The 24,307-nt window shown below is 40.4% G+C and overlaps 1 protein-coding gene across 1 annotated transcript; it reads right to left on the minus strand.

Moving 5' to 3' along the window:
* Positions 1-1,527: 1,527 nt before the first annotated feature.
* On the minus strand, positions 1,528-24,035 carry LOC148100727 (methyltransferase-like protein 27). The gene is made up of 5 exons (XM_087848551.1): positions 23,876-24,035; positions 8,659-8,787; positions 8,138-8,273; positions 4,060-4,152; positions 1,528-1,935 (listed from the first exon to the last, which is right to left on the minus strand). Exons 1-5 carry the CDS (start codon positions 23,990-23,992, stop codon positions 1,697-1,699), a joined length of 714 nt encoding a protein of 237 aa, XP_087704677.1. The 5' UTR covers positions 23,993-24,035; the 3' UTR covers positions 1,528-1,696.
* Positions 24,036-24,307: the final 272 nt, after the last annotated feature.

Genomic DNA, 24,307 nt, shown 5'->3' on the forward strand with positions numbered 1-24,307 from the left:
GTGTGTGTTCATTACACTGACATTCTGTTCTGCAATTGTTATTTACTTGTATTTTATAATATGACTTTACATACTGCTGGGTGGTTTGTAAAGTTTACAATAACTAGTATTATCATTATGCTATATTTTCAAAAATATATAATAATCTCAAAAGTAATGCCTTGGAGTAGAAAATAGTAATGCTTTATTAAAATTTAAAACTAAAGTACAGTATTTGAATGTGTGTATTATGTCTACTGTTTGTTAACTCACCATATTCATAATGGGTTTGCGGGGTTAGGGGTGTGTGTGTGTGGGGGGGGGGGGGGTTAGGGTCTTTAGGCTCCCCCCCCCCCCCCCCACCAGTATATTTTTAAGCAAATATTTCTAACTTTTATTTGAATATTCAGTTTCCTACCATCTTCTCTTAAAGGGTAATTGCCAGGTAACCCGCCCTCCCCCTTCGCACACACATGCACACAAAGAAAACACACAGTATAATTCGCAGCCTCGTTATAGTGAATAAATATTTATGCCATTTACACCATCAAACTTAGATTGCTAAGGATGAAGAACCTTTTGTTCTTTAAAGAACCATTTGTAATAGCTGAAGAACCATCCACAAAATAAAAAGGTTCTTTGATGTATGATGGTTATTTAAAGAACCATGAAGACATCTGAAGAACCATTTAAGAACCATAATTTTTCTGAGTGTAGGTTGTAAACCTGAGCACAGGAGAGGAACACACATTGTAACCTGTGTGTAACATATTGTATTATTTAAATAAGTTTAGCCTGTTACTGTTAGTGTCTTGTAGCAAATGTAACCCACATAGTTTCCTTAGGGATTATTAAAGTATTCTGATAATATCCTACAATGAGTTGAAACATTAACTTGTTATTTATTTCTGCTTAAAACAGATTATTAATGGTTACAAAATCTTATTTGGTTTTTGTATGTACCTGTTTTCAGTGATATCAACTTTAATAGTTGTTAATAGTTAACACTATGTGTTAACAGACCTCTCTCCATTAAATCATACCTGTTAATAACCTCTGTCTCTCTTCCACAGCATGTCTTTATCCTGTCTTCCTTCTCTCACCCCAACCAATCACAGCAGATGGCCCCGCCCCTCCCTGAGCCTGGTTCTGCCGGAGGTTTCTTCCTGTTAAAAGGGAGTTTTTCCTTCCCACTGTCGCCAAAGTGCTCATAGGGTTTCTCCATTTCCTCTGTGGAATATTTTGCTTACAGTATACAACACCTTGACACAACTGTAATTGTGATTTGGTGCTGTATAAATAAAACTTAGTTGAATTGAATTCCTGCTACTTCTGGTTTCTACTGGTTTTGCTACTTGATGCTGTGCTCTTGAAGCAGATATGTTTAAGGGCCCTGTTAAAGGTAAAAATAGTGACAGTGTGCTAATGCTGAGTGTTGACCAGAGACAATGTAAGAGAGAGACATTAAAAACTCGTGAGCTGAAATCGACTGAAGAATTGTGAAACATAAGCAAAACATCGAGTGGAAGAAATAAAAACTCAGTAAACTTTGAGCTTTGTTGTTTATGTGCTGACCACTGAAATAAAGGTTTACATAGATAACGTCACCATCACCAACAAACAACAATAACCATCCAAGGCACCCTGTACTCTAACGCTAACGCCAGCACAAGCTCGACGAATATGTAAGCTCACATTTTTGGCTCCACTCCTAATTTTACAGCTTATTAAGAGACTTCCTGTACAGGTACATGGTTCCCTGGAGGAATTCCTCTCTGTTCTCATCCTGGCTTTTATCATTATAAACATCCATCATGTAGTTGTGCATCTCTTTGGTATCGACAGGGCTCCACAGGCCCTCCTCCTCCATCAGCTGCAGTTCACGCTCCATAGATGTTTTGTATTTGTTTCCAGACTCGGACTTTGGGTCCACTCTGGACATGCAGACGTAGCCCCCTGAAGGAGAAAAAAAAACAACAAAACCACAACAATTTATGACCTTTTTCGTTTTTTTGAAAAACAGAAAGTTTGCTCAGGTTTGCTGGACACTGTAGGATGTGCTCCAACGTCAGGAGAGCTTGAGTCCTCTGCCACGTGCTGTCACATATTGTGTGTTTTTATTCATCTGAGGTCCCATTTACTGTCATTTGAAGACCCAACAACAACCAGATCATATATATATATATATATATGATCTCCAAAGGTTTATTCTGTTCATCTGGACGTAGCGTTTCGTGGGAGAAACATTTCGTCACTCATCCAGGTGACTTCTTCAGTCTCAGCTGACTGCAGGTTTCCCCAAACTTATAAACATACATTTGCATAATGACTGAAACCAGCCCACTGAAGGAACAATGGGCTGTGAGGTCAGTTCCTTCATTATGATTATGTAAATTCTCATGACCATAGAGATTGAAAATGTGACGTCATTCAGGGGTAAAACCGCAAAGAATTCTGGGAACTCGTGGCAAGAGGTACTAGCGCACGCAGGCTTTCAATTGAAATCAGTTATACAGCAATAAAAAGAAACACAAAAACTGTCAAGAAGCTGTTGTATTATTAACTGCAATAGCCGGTCGCATGACAGCCACAGAAAGCCGACGGGTAAAGAGATCGGTTGTTATTGGATTACGTCGTTGAAGAGAAATTGTTTGAGCCATGTTTCCAAGTAAGAAAGAGGCGACGGATGGCCTGGATTGCAGCCATTCAAAGACCGAATATAACGTCCCAGAACATCCAGCTCACAGGTTAGTCTGCTCCAAACATTCCCACAAAGGTCAGTCTTCTGTTGTAGTTAATACGTCATTTTTCATAACATAATTGGTGATATAGGTTACAAGCAAGTCTGGCGCTGAACAGAAATGGTTGCGCTATGCTCCTTTGTTTATTGTGCATAAATAGTGAATTGTCCTGACACAATATTGCGTTTCGCTTCTGTTATTACCATGGTACATTGACAAAAACATATACTTTTATTCACAGGATAAAACATTTTTTTTGTATCACTAATTGCCCAGTACGATTACAGCATACAATATTATTGTCACTGCTACATTTCTGTGATACGTACCAGAAATTATTTCCACTACTAATTAATTACCGTTGAGCTCAAAGGTCCTATTAATAAACGGTTAACGAATGTGTATTTATGAAGACGATTTGTGAGACTGGTAAACTTATGATACGTACGATGGTCTTTCGTTCTACACGGTGCATTTCAAGGTTCTGTACCCATCCGTCGGTAAACTGTACCTGGGCTTGTTGCAGTGACCTGAAGTTACTAAACTTCATGAGTGTATGCACTCACTCCAAGAACGTATAATTATAAATATGAGCGTGGTGAAAGTTGGGCAGCACGCTAACGTCTCTTGTCCACTCTGTGTGCTCGTAAGGGTCTAACTCTTTCACTCCTTTGATTTTTTTCCTCGTATCTTTTCTTTGACTTTTCATCAAGTCTGTCTTTGTACGGACCGGCATTGTTCTCCTTCGTTTTGTACATAACTTTTTGGGGGGCAAAGAAAAACCAAGAATTTATTGGAACTGAAGAATGAACGTTTTGCGGTGCTGCAAATGCTTGCATTTGATGCGGTACTTGGATTGTTTTGCCACGAGTTCCCGGCATGCAATGCGCGAAAGTCACGTGGTCTGTCAATCTCTATTGATCAACAACGCATACAGATCAGTACTTAAAGGTCTGACTCTCATCATCCACTGGAGGATAAACTGGGTGTCATCAGTGAGTAAATGTGGTTATCCCAGCTGGACGTTTGTCAAAGCTGGGAAGGCGCCAAAAGAAAGCTCCAACTGATCCAGGAGAGAAGGACAACCGCTGACTAAGTGAAAACCTGTAGTGATCCCGTACGTGTCAGGAGTATCGGAACAGCTGAGATGATTACCTGGATGATTGAGATGCATCAAGACATCTTCTAAAAATCACATCACAGCATTGATTATGTTATTATTGAAAGCTAAAGAAGAGTCTGAGTTCATCACATCAGATAAATGGTTTTAGATTAAATGGAAAAAAAATATCTCACTCAGATTAACATCAGTTTGTTTGTTTGAAAGTTGGTTGGTTACCTGGTTTAGTAGCTTTGCAGAGCTCCCTGATAACGCTGACCGGCACAAAATCATCACGTAAAGCACCAGTAATGATCACCACATCAAACCCACCTGAAAGCAGAAGCAGACCATGAGGGAGAGGAGTTAGTAAAATGAGTTACTTAGAGTTGTTAGTTACAGAGGAGTTAGTTACAGAGGAGTTAGAGGAGTTAGTTGTTTTGGGGTGAAAAGTTGGCATTGTCACGTTGTGGGTTTTTCTACGTTTTGGTTCCTCTTTTGTTTTGCACTTCTTTCTCGTGTAATGTTCTCGTGTTCCTTCCTCTATCGTGTCTTTGCAGTAAAGCCTCCTGTGTTCCTCTGTAAGTGTTTTTAGTTTTAATCTTCATCTCATGGATAGTTTCCTGTTTTACTCTGTGAGGTTTTTTCATGTCTTGTTTTTGCTTTTACTGTTCGTCTTCCCTCCTTTTTCTTCTGTTTTTGATCCGTGATGCGCTGCAGTTTCAGACCATTATTGACATAAATATAGCATCTAACTAATCAATATCCTCAATAAAAGTATTTTTTATATTTATAAAATTAAATAGGTAGCAAAAGTTTTGACTACATCAGCATTAGCACCGCCCCCTGACTTTGACGGGTGGGGTTGACAGATAAAATAAATTCATGTTGAGCTGTAGCAAATGAATGATCAAATACTTAATAGTTAAGTAATTAACTATCTTTTAAAGTAAAAAAAAAAAATTAAATTATTAATGACCAATTTCATTACTTATGTACAGTGTTGGTCAAGTTACTTGAAAAAAGTAATCAGTAACTAATTACTGATTACTTCCCCCAAAAAGTAATCCCGTTACTTTACTGATTACTTATTTTCAAAAGTAATTAATTACTTAGTTACTTAGTTACTTTTTAAAAACAGGATTTACAACCTGAATAGGTGATAAAGCGATAGATCTTTCAGCCCAATTCTACTTTTTCTGCATAATCAATCATACAAAATGTAATCAAATGGAAAAGTCTCTTTTTAAAACTTGTTTTATTAGTTTTAATCTTTTAACTTTATGCATCAAGCAAAAATTTAATTATATGCAACATTCTCTGACTGGAAGAAATTAGTTTAACATTTAAACCTATTTTCTGCACATTCCAGCACATAAAATAAAATATTTTTTGTGTGTTTACACTCAGTCTTTCAAATAGATTCAAGTAAAACACAGCAGAAAATAAATAAAGTCAAAGGCTAGCGGTCCTGTTGCTCTATTTTCACCTGTAAAGCAGGAGTGTGGTAGGCGGAGGTTTACCCTGGTGCAGGTGTGCCGCAGCGGTCAGTGGAAGAATCCGCGAGTTTCTCTGTGAGTTTCCCATTACGTCGTAGCTACTCGGTGCTTGCTCGGAAGTTTAGGGTTTTTTTCGCTGTAAAAAGAAGTTTTCTTCCCACGCACAACGGACACTAATGTTTTTGTCACTTTTTATGGAATCAAACTCAAAGTAAGGTCAGTACTTCCACTCTTTAAACGCCGCTCGCTCATACTCTCTCCGCACTCGATATATGATCCATTGTTGATCTGCACACAGCTGTTGTCACGAATGTCGCACTCGCTTACGTCACTGTCATGAGACATTCTCGCAAAAAATCACGGTTTTAGTAACGCAGTAATGCAGCGTTCCTACGGGAAAGTAACGGTAATCTAATTACTGTTTTTGCAATAGTAATCCCTTACTTTACTCGTTACTTGAAAAAAGTAATCGGATTACAGTAACGCATTACTGCCCATCTCTGCTTATTTATTTATTTAGTTTTTTTATTTTGGCACTTTCAGTCCCCCATATTCTATAAAACCTCAGGTGTTGTTATTCTCAATTGGGTTGTTTTACTATCAGCTGGCGGTGCTGTCTTCTTGTCTGTGGTGCTAATGTGTCTGTCGGGTTATTCAATTCAATTCAATTTTATTTATATAGCGCCAAATCACAACAAAAGTCGCCTCAAGGCGCTTCATAGATACAGAGAAAAACCCAACAATCATACGACCCCCTGTGAGCAGCACTTTGGCGACAGTGGGAAGGAAAAACTCCCTTTTAACAGGAAGAAACCTCCAGCAGAACCAGGCTCAGGGAGGGGCGGGGCCATCTGCTGTGATTGGTTGGGGTGAGAGAAGGAAGACAGGATAAAGACATGCTGTGGAAGAGAGGTTAATAACAGATATGATTCAATGCAGAGAGGTCTGTTAACACATAGTGAGTGAGAAAGGTGACTGGAAAGGAAAAACTCAATGCATCATGGGAATCCCCGGCAGCCTACGTCTATTGCAACATAACTAAGGGAGGATTCAGGGTCACCTGGTCCAGCCCTAACTATATGCTTTAGCAAAAAGGAAAGTTTTAAGCCTAATCTTAAAAGTAGAGATAGTGTCTGTCTCCCGAATCCAAACTGGAAGCTGGTTCCACAGAAGAGGGGCCTGAAAACTGAAGGCTCTCCCTCCCATTCTACTTTTAAATACTCTAGGAACAACAAGTAGGCCTGCAGAGCGAGAGCAAAGTGCTCTAATAGGGTGATATGGTACTACAAGGTCATTAAGATAAGATGGGGCCTGGTTATTTAAGACCTTGTATGTGAGGAGCAGGATTTTGAATTCTGGATTTAACAGGAAGCCAAAACAGGAGAAATATGCTCTCTCTTTCTAGTCCCTGTCAGTAATCTTGCTGCAGCATTTTGGATTAGCTGAAGGCTTTTCAGGGAGTTTTTAGGACTTCCTGATAATAATGAATAACAGTAGTCCAGCCTGGAAGTAATAAATGCATGAACTAGTTTTTCAGCGTCACTCTGAGACAGGATATTTCTAACTTTAGAGATGGTGCACAAATGGAAGAAAGCAGTCTTACATATTTGTTTAATATGTGCGTTGAAGGACATATCCTGGTCAAAAATGACTCCAAGGTTCCTCACAGTGTTACTGGAGGCCAAGGTAATGCCATCCAGAGTAAGAATCTGCTTAGATACCATATTTCTAAGCTTTTCAGCGCCGAGTACAATAACCTCAGTTTTATCTGAGTTAAGAAGCAGAAAGTTAGTGGCCATCCAGGTCTTTATGTCTTTAAGACATTCCTGCAGTTTAACTAATTGGTGTGTGTTATCTGGCTTCATGGACAGATAGAGCTGGGTGTCATCTGCATAGCAGTGAAAATGTATGCTATGTCTTCTAATGATGCTGCCTAGGGGAAGCATGTATAATGTAAACAGAATTGGTCCTAGCACTGAACCCTGTGGAACTCCATAATTAACCTCAGTGTGTGAAGAGGACTCTCCATTTACATGCACAAATTGGAGTCTATTAGATAGATATGATACAAACCACTGCAGCACAGTACCTGTAATACCTACAGCATGTTCTAATCGCTCTAATAGGATATTATGGTCGACAGTATCGAACGCTGCACTGAGGTCAAGAAGGACAAGCACAGAGATGAGTCCACTGTCAGAGGCCATAAGAAGATCATTTGTAACCTTCACTAAAGCTGTTTCTGTGCTGTGATGAACTCTGAAACCTGACTGAAACTCTTCAAATAAACCATTCCTCTGCAGATGATCTGTTAGCTGTTTGACAACTACTCTTTCAAGGATGTTTGATATAAAGGAAGGTTGGAGATTGGCCTATAATTACCTAAGACTGCTGGGTCTAGAGATGGCTTTTTGAGTAAAGGTTTAACTGCAGCCACCTTGAAGGCCTGTGGTACATAGATGATTATTAGAGATAGGTTGATCATATTTAAGATCGAAGAATTAATTAATGGCAGGACTTCTTTGAGCAGTTTTGTAGGAATGGGGTCTAAAAGACACGTTGATGGTTTGGAGGAAGTAATTATTGAAGTTAACTCAGAAAGATCGATTGGAGAAAAAGAGTCTAAATTAACATCAATGGTACTAAGAGTAGCTGTAGATAATATTACATCTGTGGGATGGTTATTGGTAAAAAAAAATTTCTCCGATGATAAAAATTTTATTTGTGAAGAAGTTCATGAAGTCATTACTAGTTAACGTTAAAGGGATGGTTGACTCTGGTTATCTGCTTTGTTAGCTCAGAGTGTGAGTGTGATGTACCAGTCTGTGCAGGCAGTGGGTCTGTTCCCAGTAAGGCCAGTTTGAGCTCCCGATAAAGGCCACTCTTAGCAGCTTGTTCCAGCATGCCCTTACTACCATCCACTCCCACAAAGTGTTTGAAGCCGAGGTCAAACATCTAAATAAAGAGAAAAGACGATCAGTTCTGAGCCTGCATAAAGTCTAGATGTTCGTCTGAGGATGAATTTCACAGATTTTGAATAACTGCTGAAATTTCCCACTTTCAAAAAGAATCACATGTAAGACGGTAAGTTCATGTTTGCATTTACTATTTTACAAAACGGATTTGGGATTCATTAAAATGTTGTTTTTCCATAATTAGATCAATCTGAACATGTCCTCACGTGTGATTCATAAAAATGTTAACCACAGTAAAACTTCCTGAATCCCATTTGTGACATCAGCATTTTAAACATCTATAGGTCTCAAATCAGCTCAGAGTGACGGCTCCTTCCAGTTATTGGAAGGTGCCAGCTTCCAGAGTTTTCCAGTTATTGGTTCACCAGTTTTGCAGCCAGTCCAGATCCGCAGGCCACATCGAGAACCTGAGCGTCTCCACGATTTCCACAGAAGTGATCGTTCAGAAAATCTACGGCCAGCTGTGGTGCTCTGTACTCCATTGTCTCTGAATCCTGTCAACATAAAGCAGCGGAAAAAACAAAGTATTCTTATTGGCTGTTGGGATTTAGGCTGTCCAGTGCTGTTTTTGTCACACCCACATGTTTCAGATCAAACAAATGTGAACATTAGACATTTATTAGGGGAAAAACTTCCCAAATCTCCCTGCAATAATTGTCCCATAAATAATAAGTTGTGTCACACTTGGCGACAAGACCTGAAATCAAGTGTTTGTGTTATCCTGCAACGAGTCTTTCACGTGTCTGCGGAGGAGCTCTGCTCACTCTTCTTTACAGAATTATTTGAATTTCCAGAATTTCCGATTGTTTTCCAGCATGAGCAGCCTCTTTACGGCAATGCTTGCTTTTTTCTTGTGACCTCCTGTGACATCATAACCATCTTCATCAGTTTTCACGCGCTGCTCTCCTCCCTGAGTGTGTCCTGTCTTGCTTTCTTTCCTCTTTCCTGTGGGACAGATGTCGCTCTCCCTCACGTATCCTATGACACGTTTACATTTGGCACTCAGAGTGTCTCCACTAAACCAGATCTGATGGTGAATGTTCGGTGTTCACCGGGTCAGCTGCGCCACACAGAGTTTAGGTTTCAACGGCCCAATCTTCTGTAATAATGAAACTCTCCTCTGGATCGATCCTCCGTCGTCGGGGCTTTGTAACGCACCATGTGCCCTCTGATTTAAACTGCCACACTGTTTTCAGAGAGAAATAAGATGCGCTTACCAAGGGCGTAGATTTGGTTGTGGCATTGGTGGGGACGGATGATTCAACCACCGAACCCTGCCCTGTTTCTTTTTTTTTTCCTTTTTGTCTTTGCTTCTTGATATAAGGAGAAATATACTTGCCTACATATGCTATTCTACCTGCTTTTAAAACATTTAAAATTACTATTGTATTATTCTTAGTTAGCGTATTGTCTGTCTTGTTAATGTTGGTTTATAATGGAGCACTGTAACAAAAAATAATAATTTCCCCCAGGGATCAATAAAGTATTCTGATTCTGATTACAATTCATAGTTTCATATGTGAATTATATAATGTTAAATTACTATTAAACAAATGACTGACTAAGTATTTTAGACTTCAGCCATATTTCATATAAATCAGGTATCATACAAAAAGTAAAAATAGCTTCAAATACAGTCATGACAATAAAAGAATATGACTTTAAGGACTTAACAACATTACTTCAGTTATAGTACACCAACATCTGTTATACATTAGCACTAAGGGAACACTGAATGACCTGCTGGGTTTTGTCCATAAAACTACTCATCTAAGATTACCACAAAGTAAAAGATTTCTCAGCAACATTATGCACTACTGCCCTCTATCAGATCAGTGAGCTGGGATGTTTTATTCTAAACATGAACTACTGCTGGACAGTCTAGCCTTCAGACTTACGTCACCTGCTGTCTGCTCCTTGCTGTTTAAAATATAACCAGACGCTGGCGTAGATGGTCGAATAAACTGCTGTTCTCACACATGTTACGAAATCAGTTTTACCCCTGTTCTTTTATTCGTCGAAACTTCCAGAGACGGCACCGGAACTCAGTAGTCATTTTCACAAAACTTTTATTTATCTTTATTCATCTTCATTTAAGCATGCACTTCTAGAAGGGAAGACGAGGCCGGTGTGTCCCTCTGCAAAATCTTCACCCCTTTGTTAGTTACAGCCAGCTTTATAGAGGCGTCCCCATCATAAAAACCCCCTACGGTGTGCTGCAAACTCTGTGTCTATGTGAGTGCTCGTGCGTGACTGTGTACGCATACCTGTGTGTATGTGTGTGCACGTAAGTGAGTGTGCGTGACAGTTAAAACACTGTGGGTGTAGGTGACTCCCTAGAGGTCATAAAAAACCCATTTCCCTTCCAGACCACAATTATCCAGGTCAAATGTTGAGACCCCCACCCAAACATTCTCTGGGGAATTTCCTCTCAGGATTAACTCCTCTCTGTTTTACTTTCACAGTTCAACTGGGGAGGGTCTCCTATACTCTGCTCCTAAATTCAGGACACCATCAGGCCTTTATTACATTGAGGGCAGTGTCAATGTCTCTACAATAATTCTAGATTCTAGATGTTAACACATTTCTAAACTCTAAAATAAGCTAAACATTTCTACACACAGCAGTTTATTCAGCTGTGTGAGAACCCGGAGGAATCCTCCCGAGGGATTAATAAAGTTTTATTTAATCTAATTTAATCTAATAACTTCAATCTCAGCCAAAACGATTTACTCACCAACAAATAAAACACAACTAAAGCACTGAAAAAGGCCAAACAATAACATGTTTAAGTTATTTGACGTTTACACAGCTACATTCTCGCCTGAAAATGTGTTAAAAGTTTATTTTGCGACCCAGAAAGAGTAATAAGAGTAATATTAAAACTAAGTAGCTGCAGTAATAGTAGCCATTGTTGGAAACTGGAATTGGCTGGGCCAGTCTGGGATATGGTTTTCAGTTTTGTTGTCCGGGTGGAAGATCGGGAGAAATTGGGGAGAATGGTTGCCCCAGGAGATTTTCGGGAGGGGCACTGAAATTCGGGATTCCCCGGAAAAAACGTGAGTGTTGGCATGTATTTATGTATGCATTCTCTAAGAGAGAGAAAGATGGTTTTATGCTTGGACATGTTTGCAACGGGCCCCAGTATTTGTTATTATATGAGTATTTTATTGGTTACGTTTGTTTTTGCTTTTGTTACAGTGCACTGAAATAAGAACATCTGAGAGGAGTGATCCACCGGTGGTGATATTTTGGTATTTTGTGAGTTCCTGATTTAACAAATCAGCTCTTTAATCCAGGCCTGAGAGATTGAACTTTAAAGCGCTATAAAATATTCTTACTGAAAACAGTCGCAAAGTATTTTTCTCCATGTTTATAATGGGCTTGGGAGAAATTCACTTATATGGGACATTGATCACATGAGAAGTCCTGAGCCTAAAAGGATTGCAACGAGTCAATCCAGTCCAAAAAAAACAAGGAACTGTTTTCCTTTAAAATGATGACGTCATCTTGCTGGTGATGGAGGCTCGAATAGGTTGCGTGTGAGACTCCATTATCAGCAATATCTGGTATGAATGTGTGTGAATGTATGCATGTGACTGGACTGTGATGGACTGACGACTAAAAGTTTTAACTGACTTGACACTGAGACAAAAACGGTACCGACTTTAGGATTAGTAAATGTCCACAAACAATTCACCCAGCCTGTAAAAGAAGGGTGGATGTTTTGTCTTGCTTTGTTTTGTTTTTGCAGGAACAGAAGGATGACAGAGACTCAAGGGGGAGGCTGTAGCTTCACATGAGTGTGAACTGCAGACTTAACCCTTTGGTTGCTAATTTTGAGTTACTGATGTTTGCATTAAGAAAATTGTGTTTTATTAGCTGTGTTTCGATTAATGTATCACATTATATTGTTGGGAATGTTAAATGCTAAAGTGAAGAAAAGCTTTGATTTCATTCATGACGGAACATGTTATTATTAACCATAGCAGGCCACTGTAAAAAGTCAATTAACTTTTATAGAGGAAAGAAAAAAGCCAAAAAAACTCTATTGATGTCTATGAATAACAGGGGAATGATAGACTTGTCACATTCAAAATAGAGATATGTAATGACAAACACTGGTCCACGTCATTTAGGTTCTCCATTGAAATAGTCAATAATTTAGAAAAGTAGGATAGAACCGACAGGGGCATGAGCTGAGATGTGGTGCTGCACAAGAACAAGAGCAAAATAAAGAAAAATTATTGTGTTTAGCTTTGATAAATTAAAATTAAAATGTACTATTACACTCAGAGGATCAATATGGAATTCATTATATGCTAATTTTGTATGAAGTACATGACTGATAACTGTTCTGTCCTGAGCTTTTGTTTTTACAGCACCCACTTGACCACACCAACAGTTTCTTGCCACCAAAAGGGGGTACTTGCAAAGAATAGGGAGGAATATCATCAGAAGTGGGAAAGGTAAGCCCCGATGGGGGTGATAACATCATTAATTTCACGTATGGTCAAATTCTTAAAATTTGACCCCAAACATGAAAAATTCTTCAAACATTTAGAGACAGAGTGGAGTTCTAGATAAACATAATGTAGCAAACCACATAAGGATGGAGCATTGGAATCAATAAGATGGTGAAATAACACGTAGGAAAAATGTTGATCATGTTGTGAAATCAGTATTTTAAATTAGGTTATCTTATACCCATAGTCAAGGTAGATGAATTATGTTAAACAGCTGTAGAACATAAATGTATTCCTTAGTCTAGGATGTGTGCAAAATATGTAACTTAGTTTCCTTATATTTTTAGGTTAAAGAACATGACCCCTTCGCAGTATATTCTTATAGTATGATTAGACCAAATGTCTCAGTATATTTTGTTAGTAGGATAGACAAAAGTTCAAGTATATCTCTGGGGATTAAAAGAATGTGACCATCCTTTGGGTTCTGTTAGACAAGTGGGCGCCACCATTTATCTGCTGTGAATGTTTTACACTGTTTTCTTGTCATGTCAGACTGCTTAAATCATTTCTGAGAATGTTGTGTGCAAAGGACCTTGTGCCGATAATAGCAGAAACAGACCACATTCTGTGCCCCCACTCTTGTAGGAGGTAGAAAGACAGGGAGCCCGAGGTCATAACTTAGGCGCCATGACAGATAAGAGAGTGTGAATGTTTAGGTTTACGACCAGGTGGGGGCCAGTGGAAAGTATAAAAAGCTGTGTAACACATCACCATTTTGAGACTTGCTGTGACCCTCTCATGCATCTCTCCCCATCATGATGGTTTTTATGCTCATTGTGTGAAAAGTGTATGGAAATAAAGGATTGTTGATTGAGCATTTATACACCGAGTAAGTGTCCTTCCTTCAGCCCAAAGATTCAAAGAACTGGGAGAATTCAACAACTTGGTGCCGGTGACCCGGATCTTTGGTGTGCTGAGGAGGGGCAGATTTGGCCTGTGGTGAGATCGTGGGGCGAGGCAAACAGAGGACGGTCCAAACATAAAAAGGTAAGCACAGCCTGTTGTATTATAAATACCAAATGTGCATATTGGGCTTTCCAAATTAATCTGTTCGCTGAGTTACACGTATTTTCACATTAAATTGTCGGTGTCTGGTTTTCGGCGCAAGATACTAACAACATAAGTTGAGGCTGAATTCAAGTGTTATAGGAATTTTCTAGCAAGATACTAATAATATTCTACGTTGAGACTAGAAATCCAGTGTGTTATAGGAACTGGCTCTAGCAAGATACTAATCATATTCTACGTTGAGACTAGAGTGCAGCCCACTTTTACCCTACATAATTAATTTTGTCTATGACTGGCTTCTGTTGCAAGAAATGGGGAAAAGCTTCCAAAACGCGGCCAAAGTGTAGAATATGAAATAGAGGTGAAATAGAGTCTGGCTTATGGTGCGCTTGCATTTTCAAAGGTGAGCTCAGAGGTTTCTGTGTGTGTTTCTGCTGGTGAGACGCAATTGCTGTGTTTCTGTGTGAAATATAAACACGGTGACAGTGACGGTTGATGTGTGAATGGGAGGACATTAGAGCAAAGACACATTTTAGGATCAAAGGTTGATGCCTAGTGGACCTGTGGAAATTGGTTTTGTTCATGGTGTGGCAACCCCCCTGCCTGTGGACGCGCAGTCAGGTCCAGCGGCGTCTGGTTAGCCGAGGTGGTGACTTGGGAACTGAGGACTCCCGCATAGCCACAGAATAATACTGAAAACGGTTGTGTAATCACGGGTTTACGTTTTATTCTGGATGAGAACATAGAGCAAGACACATTTTGCGAACAAAGGTTGAGTTCTAAGAATAGTCAGAGAAATAAGGTTAAATAAGGTTAAAAGGTTGAAAAAGGTTGTATTCCTCGTTTCAGTGGTTGAAATTGTTGTTTGCCTGTCCCCTGATGAGTGTTAAATTAAATAAAGAGGGTATTTGGAGCCACATAGAGATAGACGGGCTGAATTGGGTGTATTACTCTGTGGTGTAAAAAAAAAAAAAAAAAAGAGAGAGGAAGAGAGTCGGAGGTGTGTAGTTTGTGTGAAAGCGCCGTTAGAGTCGGCGTCTCGTCAGAAGTACGGGAGTCAATTAAAGTAACAGAATAATTCGTGTCTAAAAGTGTTTGTGTGGTGCAGAAATTGCGACAGGAGGCCAACAGATTAATTTGTGTCTAAAAGTGTTTGTGTTGTGCAGAAATTGCGGCAAGAGGCTGTGTCGTGAATTGTTGCAAACTGTGAAATCATTTGGAGGATTTAAAGGTGCGTAGTGGTGTGAAAATGTTGGGTTCTAAGTCTAACATAGAAAAGGGGGTGTGCTGGAGGAGTGGAAAATTTTGAGAAGCAGAGAGAGGAGTTGCTGAGGGCGCTGCAGGTCATGCGACCTGGGAGTGCGCCAGAGAAAAATTAGAGGTTGCTGCTGTGGCAAAGGAGAGTAAGGAGTTGTGTGATGAAGAAGGAGTGATTGTAAATATACGACGTCTTTGTAATATAATAGAGAGTTGAGTGTGAAATGAGGCTGTGTGTGACGACAGCGCGCTGCAGTGCTGCGAGCTAGTTTAGACGGTGTGGGAACATGCAAATGAGGTGGCTGCTGTGAAGCCCACAGAGGACTTCCTGTTTAGCGTGTTATTGAGTTTTATAAGTATGATTTGCAAACAATGATACATGCCTGTAATTAAAACGCTGATTTTGTTGATTATAATATTATAAATACAGTTTTTGAATGACTGCGATGAATGTTTGATGTTTGGCTGGGTTTTGATATAGGAGGGATGGCTTGGCGGCTGCTGGGGGTGAGTGTCGGTGACCGGAAATCTGCATGCCCATAAAAGGCAACTGCCTGACTGTGTGAACTATGCACCAAGAGAGAGAGAGTAAAATCTAGGCAGATGAACCAAATGGATGTTTTAAGAAAAATAGTAAATGAATGTTTTAGTCTCTTAATACAGGTGGATTTCTCTCAACCTGGAGACCTGAGTACAGCAGCAAAAGGATAGACTAACAAAATTGGGATGACAGACAGGCCAAGCTGTGGCTAAAAATTTTACGGCTTGACCTCTCACTTTGTCCCCACCCTGAAAAGAAGCTTAAAGGACATCTTCTCCTCCAGTTATCGGTTACCATCACTGGAAATTTTCAGGCAAGTTTTTCACTGAATTGTTTTTGGCACCATGTGTCCCTGAATCTCACAAGCAAGCTCTAATTCCTGGCTGAAGACATGGAATGCTGTTATTTAAGGTGGGAAATCAAAATTTGGGAAACAAAATTAAAAACACACACAATTAGAGAAATGCCTTGTTTGAGAAAAAATTAAAATAACCCACCCACAAACGCACACACACGCAATGAAGAAACAGCTTACATTCATGAACACGTGAAGATTTTCCAGCAAGGTTAAAGCAGCAAAACTTAACATACACCTGATGTTAAATGATAAAGTTTATCCACTACTAACAAATAAACTCTCTGGGTTGCAGGACAACAACTTGACTTCAAAAAGACAGACACTGGTATGAACAACCAGTGATGAAATAATAAATTTAGTGGTTAAAAGAGTCGAATTGTGACATGTTTTCTTCTGATTGATTAATACAAGAGATTACTGAATGAAATAAAATTCCTTTTTGAATTATTAAACATGATCTTAAGAATTTTAACGTGTACCTGTGTTGTCCTGTCAACTTGGTGGGTTATGACTTGATTATATTGTGAGAAAAAACAAAAAAAAGGGGGGGAGAAGGCTGAAGGCCTGGCCCCTCTCTGAATAACACAGACAAAACAACATCATTTTCCTGTTCGTCTGTTTTTGTTTTGTTTTTGTTTTTTCTCTTTATGCTTGATTACAGGCTGCTTTGTCGGCCCGGAAAGCCGAGGCTGACCTGGACTCCTGCTCTCCCCTCTACTATCTTTGCTCTCCCTTCTACCATCTTTGATGTGACCCTGACCAAATGCTACAGCAGCTGGACCCACAACAACAGCCTGAGAATGTCAACAGTGCTGCAGGAAAACGATCTCATGCAGCGGAGACGGAGAGCGTTAAATCCAAGGCCCGTTTCACTACACGGGGGAGATTTCCAGACGGCTTCAGCTGACAGAGCTGTGACGAGACGCCTATTAAGCCCGGATGAAAAGTGAGGCCGAGCAAAAGAATGCTGACCTTAACAACTCTGCATTAAAACTGTGCAGGACAGTGACGGACCAACACGGATGATCGGGCAGCAAAAAGGGCGTGCCAGAGACATGAGGAGTAACTGAGGTCAGGAGGCACCTCAGATTGGACAAAAGCAGCAGAAGAACATAAGCTGAAGGCACAGGTGTCGGGGCTCGGCCAGGAGCTGACCTCTGAGAAGAGCCGAACAGCAGAGCTGCAGAAGGCCGTGGAGCAAAGCAAGGAAAACATCAATAAACTTCAGTCTGACGTGTACGGAAAAGACTCTGAGGTTTCTGCCCTCAGTAAGAGCTCAAGACATCAGAGCAGAAACTGAGCATGGCTCAGGAGGAGCTGGACAAGGAGAAGATGCAGGACACTGGAGAAAAGGACTGCCTCAACTGGGGCCAGAACCAGTATGGAGAGAACTTTGGGCAGCAGCACCAAGGGATGCAAACGGACTGGAAAGGGGGAGGCAGGACCCCAGAGCACGCTTCAGGCCCTGGTTTACCCAGAACATCAGAACAGGAAAGTGATGAACACAAACACACACACAAACACACACATCTACATACACTGGCTCAGAATTAAGAGAAACACACATACGAACACATATGCACTCATTGATTGACTGAGAAATGACACACACACACGCACACAAATCGAAATGCTGATTCAATTCACTGAGAAGTGATCCACACACACACACACACATACACATGTTTGTGCAATGAAGAGTGATACACACACGCTGCTGCAATGAAGAATGCTTTACTAACAAATGCTATGCTGATACGCAAAATGCTGCACACAAACGTCCAAATACAGAATCTGTTACAACAACAAGAAGCCATTGATGGTTTATTGGTTAAATGCATTTCATGTCACCCAGAGGGCATTTGTGTAGATTTAGGGGACAGGGTCTAAAGCAGTTTGGTTATGAAAACAATGTCTGTGTGTGATGTCTGTTTATGGCTCAAGGCCTCGACTGAATTGTTTACTGTGCTTCACACAGCCTGATAAGGAGCAGTGGTACAGAGTGAAAATGATGAATTAACGGTGTGAGCCTTATTTCGGAGCACCACATTTTTGTGATTGAGATTTAATTGAAGGAGGAACACACTAAAAAAATAAATTTAAAAAAAGAGAAAAGGGGGCCAGCCCTTGGATTTACGTAAGTATCCCAGGTGTATTTAACACGATTGCCTCAGGCTTTAAAGATCTGTACAAAATTAAACAGGAAATTATAGCTTCCCTGTATTTCCTACATTGTTGGCATGCTGGTGAGTGCTGTTGCTCCACAGTAAGAAGGTCCTGGGTGCAAGTCCACAGTCTGGTTAGTTTGCAGTGGTTTCTCTCTGGGTATTCTGGTTTCCTGCCACAGTGAAAAGTCATGCAGCTGTTAGAGCTAGGTTAATTGATGATTCTAAATTATCTGTGAATGTAAGTGTAAATGGTTGTTTGTTTCTAGGTGATAGACTGGTGACCCGTTCGGGGTGCACCCTGCCTCGTAACCTATCACTTTCTGGTGAAGTTTTGGTTGATTTTTGGGTTTTGCTTAACACTAGGTTGATTTTGTCAGTGAGGTTCGGATTGTTTTCTTTCTCTAAGAGAGAGAAAGGTGGTTTTATGCTTGGACAGGTTTCTAAAGGGCCCCAGTATTTGTTATTATATGAGTATTCTATTGGTTACATTTGTTTTTGCTTTTGTTACAGTGCACTGAAATAAGAACATCTGAGAGGAGTGATCCACCGGTGGTGATATTTTGGTATTTTGTGAGTTCCTGATTTAACAAAGCAGCTTTTTAATCCAGGCCTGAGAGATTGAACTTTAAAGCGCTATAAAACATTCTTACTGAAAACAGTCGCAAAGTATTTTTCTCCACATTAAAATGGGCTCAGGAGAAAGCCACTTATTTGGGACAATTAGAAAATGAGAGTCCCTGCCTAAAAAGGATTCAGCGAAGTAATCCGACCTAAAGTTCTTCTTTTTCTTTTTGAAATGACGTCATTTTGCTGAGGGTGGAAATCAAATGCGGCGATGGTTTCCACTATGAGCAAAGAATGAATGAATGAATGAATGAATGGAAATAAAAACAAACTGACTGACTGGTAAAAGCTGACAAGACTTGACCACGACTCAAAGTTAACCTCCACCTAGAAAGGCCAAAAGGGTGGATGAATTTATGTGTTTCTTTTTACAGGAGCAGAAAGATGACAGCAACATTCGAGGTTGTGTGATGATTTAACCTTTTAAATGCCACTTTCTATGTTTGTGAATCTACCAGGGGTGTGTTATTCATGGGCTTGTGTTGCTCACAGAGATTACTGTGAGAAAGTGTGTATACACCTGCGCAGCGCTAACATTTGCATTCTCTTTTCTACAGCATTACAGTTCTTCATGTGATTTGATGATGTGATTTATAACAGAACAATTGGTTGATGTTTGTTTCTCTACTACAGGATTGATGATGCTGTTACACTGTGTTGTTGGGAAAATGTTGAAGGTTACTTTGACGATGTGAATAATGTGAGAAATTTCCTGTGTTGAAACCAGTGTCATTGCTTTTACAGCAGGCTTAATTTTATGGCCTTTTACGGCATCTCTGGAACCTATCGACCTGCGCCTGACCACCAGGATTGTCTATGCGTGCTCCTAATGTTGGTTTTTTCTAAGAGTGGATGTAGAGGATTCAGCAGAAAACAGACAAGTGACATGAGGAAACAAATAAGATGCAGTGTTTATGGAATAGTTGAATATAAGCTCATAGTGATAAAATGGGTGGAGTGACATTGTTTAAGGGAAGTCACAGATTAAATTGTGGAATAAATTGGGATGATTCAGGATTTGGGACAAATTATGGCAATAATAGTGATTTAATGATTGGAGAAAACCTGCACATGATACTTGTCTTTTATGCTGAATACTTTATCACTCTTATGATCTACAGTTGGTTGCAAATGTGAAGTTTGATTTAACAGATTTGTCTTCCAGGATACAGGCTCCAGGTGGAGCTGGGAATTAAATAAGCTGAACATGTAACTGCTGATTAATGTTTTTACACAGGGTTACAGGTTGGAGTATGGCTGCTCCAAGTGGGAAACCCTGGAGATTGTTTTAAAGAGAATGTGCAACATTCTTGTACATGTCTCATTGAGGAGTTGACACATGGTGGAAGCCATGTGGGGAGAGGAGTGTTATTTTTTTAATCTGTAGATGTCGTGAAGTGCCATGACGAGAAGGAGTGGCTGAGAGGATCGTCCACAAGATGGGAGCTGAGGCCAGGAGAGAGGCTTCAGGAGGATCAGAGATCATCTTCAGCACAGCAGACATCACACAGAGAGCTGTGCTACTGAGCTTCCAGGAGATTGAGAGGAGACTTCCCACAGCAAGATTTTAAATAAAATTAGAGATTCATCGTTGACATTGAGGAAGACAACTAAGGTGTACGACGTGCTCTGCCTTAAATCTTCAGCAGCGTTGGACGTGTGACAACTCGAGGGATGGAGAGAGCGTGCCAAGCTCCAAAAGTGACAGCGCAGAGGAAATCCAGCGATGGAATTGTGTTTTTGTGTGAAGCACAAATACTAGGAGACTGGGAAAGAGTTGACACCACTTTTCCACCCTAGAATGTATGTTGTAAGTGATCTCTCTAAAGAGAGATCAAAGGGGGATTGTGAAATCAGTATTTTAAATTAGGTTATCTTATACCCATAGTCAAGGTAGATGAATTATGTTAAACAGCTGTAGAACATAAATATATTCCTTAGTCTAGGATGTGTGCAAAATATGTAACTTAGTTTCCTTATATTTTTAGGTTAAAGAATATGACCCCCTTTGCAGTATATTCTTATAGTATGATTAGACCAAATGTCTCAGTATATTTTGTTAGTAGGATAGACAAAAGTTCAAGTATATCGATCGTGGGCGATCGTGGCTCAAGAGTTGGGAGTTCACCTTGTAATCGGAAGGTTGCCGGTTCGAGCCGCGGCTCGGACAGTCTCGGTCGTTGTGTCCTTGGGCAAGACACTTCACCTACCGCCTACTGGTGTTGGCCAGAAGGGCCGATGGTGCGATATGGCAGCCTCGCTTCTGTCAGTCTGCCCCAGGGCAGCTGTGGCTACAACTGTAGCTTGCCTCCACCAGTGTGTGAATGTGAGAGTGAATGGGTGGATGACTGGACGTGTAAAAGCGCTTTGGGGTCCCTAGGCGGGACTAGTAAAAGCGCTATACAAATACAGGCCATTTACCATTTATATCTCTGGGGATTAAAAGAATGTGACCATCCTTTGGGTTCTGTTAGACAAGTGGGCGCCACCATTTATCTGCTGTGAATGTTTTACACTGTTTTCTTGTCATGTCAGACTGCTTAAATCATTTCTGAGAATGTTGTGTGCAAAGGACCTTGTGCCGATAATAGCAGAAACAGACCACATTCTGTGCCCCCACTCTTGTAGGAGGTAGAAAGACAGGGAGCCCGAGGTCATAACTTAGGCGCCATGACAGATAAGAGAGTGTGAATGTTTAGGTTTACGACCAGGTGGGGGCCAGTGGAAAGTATAAAAAGCTGTGTAACACATCACCATTTTGAGACTTGCTGTGACCCTCTCTGCATCTCTCCCCATCATGATGGTTTTTATGCTCATTGTGTGAAAAGTGTATGGAAATAAAGGATTGTTGATTGAGCATTTATACACCGAGTAAGTGTCCTTCCTTCAGCCCAAAGATTCAAAGAACTGGGAGAATTCAACAATGTTGATTATGTTTATTCCAATGTGCAGGGATTGGCTAATCTGACCAGGAAATGTTATAAAATGGATTGTCGGAACAATCAGCGTTAAAGTCACCTTTGACAGTCCAGACTAAGATGGCGTTGGACATCTTCAGGGCGGAAAAGGGTTGGTGTGACCAAGGTGTGGTTTGGCTTGTTGTATGTATATTTCAAGATGATATGGCTCTGGATGGACCAGTTACCAGGGCATGGAAGGAAGACAGACTCATTAAATGAGGAGAAGGAATTTTCTGGGGTTGGAGATCCTGTGGGTGAGTGGTTGACTAAAAGCATGCATAAAATAAAAGCTATCTTTTGTTATTGATTGGTAATAGATTGATAATTGGCCACATTTACAGCTGTATTGACTTGTTGTGGACGTAGTCTACTTCATGTTTAAACACTCTAATTAACAGATTGAAAATAGTGACATTAAAGGAAGAATATGCAGCACCACCCTGTCAGATGCCAGTGCCGGTGGGGCTCAGTTATGAATCAGGTGAGCTGGATTCATGGCTGAATCAAAACATAGATGCCCCTGCTGTGGTCAGTAAGGGAAAAACAGGGGGAAATAAAATTGAAAAGAGGCATTTATAAATGTTTATGTGTGAAGTTTATAAACGGGATAAAAAGGGGGTGTTTTACTGTTATTTTAGCATCAGCATTATTGTTACATCAGAATCATATAACAAGCATTGCATTGAACATTTATTGAAGCTATTGACATTACATTAACATTTGTATTACAGTGATTGTTATAACCTCATGTTAATCTTCTATTCACAGGTGTCAGAATAATCATAGGATCTTTCATTGCAGGTGTAACCATGATTGTCTTTATACATATTGCAGTTTGTTGCTCATTATAGAGTTGTGCTCAAGTTAATAAGGGATAAGGGACAGTTGACTCGAGGAGATGAGTGGGAGTCAGTGCCTGTCCTCGAGAAGGAGAGAATGTTCCTTTGCTGTCTCAAAAGTAGCCAACAAGTTCATGTTGAAGTGAAGTTCATATTAATACAGGTTTTGTTTGTAGACAATTGTGAAGACGCAGGCTCTGGGCGGAGCCCGGAGTTGAACAGATCTAACATGACAATTAAATTGATTTCATTCCCTAACACAGGATAACAAGACTGGAGCAACGACACTGGATAGGAGAAAGTCTGATACTTTCTAAGATATGAGGTCACTAACCTTTTCTTTTAATTTTCTAGCTCCGTTGAATTGACACATGGGAATGTGTTAAAAAGGGGGGGAAGTTGAGTTTTAACATCAAACAAGGGTTATATGAACATTTTTATGACTTCATTTGTGTTTTAATAACTTAGGTATGGTAAAACTTAACACTGGAAGTCCCAGGCTTTTCTAAACCTTGATCAGATTTGATGGCTTTGTTACAGACTTTTCAAAAAAGTGTTTTGCTATTCTTTCAAAAATGTGGGATTAAATTGTGTTCAAATGTACAAAACAGTGATGTCATGTTTTGTGACGAGGACCCAGGCACAGAGAGACTTGATGAATTTAAGAAACTTATGATTTAATAAAGAAATTTGCAGACTTGCACAGAGAGGGTAAAATTATGATGACTGATAATGGAGATGAAGACAACAGACGATGAGGACAGGGAGGAACAGGGGTTTAAATGCACCAAGGAGGCAGTCAGAGAGGACTCGGGACAACTGGAGGCATTTAGGGATGCAGGGACTGACAGAGACGGGGAAGAAGTCTCATTGTGATGAGTAAAGTTTACCTTGCCTGGATGGGCAGCTCTCTGGGTGCTCAGCACCCCCAAAGCTCTGATCCTAGAATCGCCCCTGCATTAAATAATCTGCTCTTACAACTCAATGTCAAACGAATAAACTGTGAATATTTCATCTTGTTTATCGAAGAAAAAGAAGAGCAGCTCACTCCGTTAGCTGCACCTGTGAGTTTAGGGTTAGCAGGAGAAAATCTCAGGTCCAATCTGAAAGTTTTCGGGGTTTTGTGTTTTTTTGCTTGAGGTCAGGGCGGAAACATTCTGATTATTTGAGAAGAAACAAAGAAGAAACGGTAAGAACTGGTCTTCACTGCCAGACTGAGTCCAAAGACCAGTTAAAGCGCGTTTGATATTTATTTATTGGTTCACACAGAGTCAGCCCAGGAGGCCTTTCTTTCTCCTCACCTGTTCGTACGTCTCAGCCCAGCTGTTGTAAAAATCCGTAATCTGCTGCGAATCGAAGCCTTTGCGGGACTGAAACAAGAGCCTGATATCGTCCACAGTTCTTCTGGAGTCCGACATGATGAGGAGCTGAGCTCAGACCTGGAGAGAGTGCAGCAGACTCACTGACACGTAGAGACCCGACTAACCTGACTGTGCCCACCCGACTCCACCCCAGAGAAAACTGCACCCACCCCATCATCCAATCATCTCCCAAACTACACAAGACAATAGACACTCAGGTTGAGTTCATTCTCCACCTCTCCTATATCTCTCCCCCCACCTGCAGAGTGAGCTCCTGTAGAGAGGAGACCACCTGCAAAGATATAACAACCTCCCCACCAGTTAGAGAGCCCCCTAGTTGGGCCGATTAGTTTACTTCAGCCATATTTCATA

Source organism: Neolamprologus brichardi, chromosome 11 (genome assembly GCF_056152115.1).
Source record: "Neolamprologus brichardi isolate AB-2024 chromosome 11, ASM5615211v1, whole genome shotgun sequence".
NCBI classification, from domain to species: domain Eukaryota; kingdom Metazoa; phylum Chordata; class Actinopteri; order Cichliformes; family Cichlidae; genus Neolamprologus; species Neolamprologus brichardi.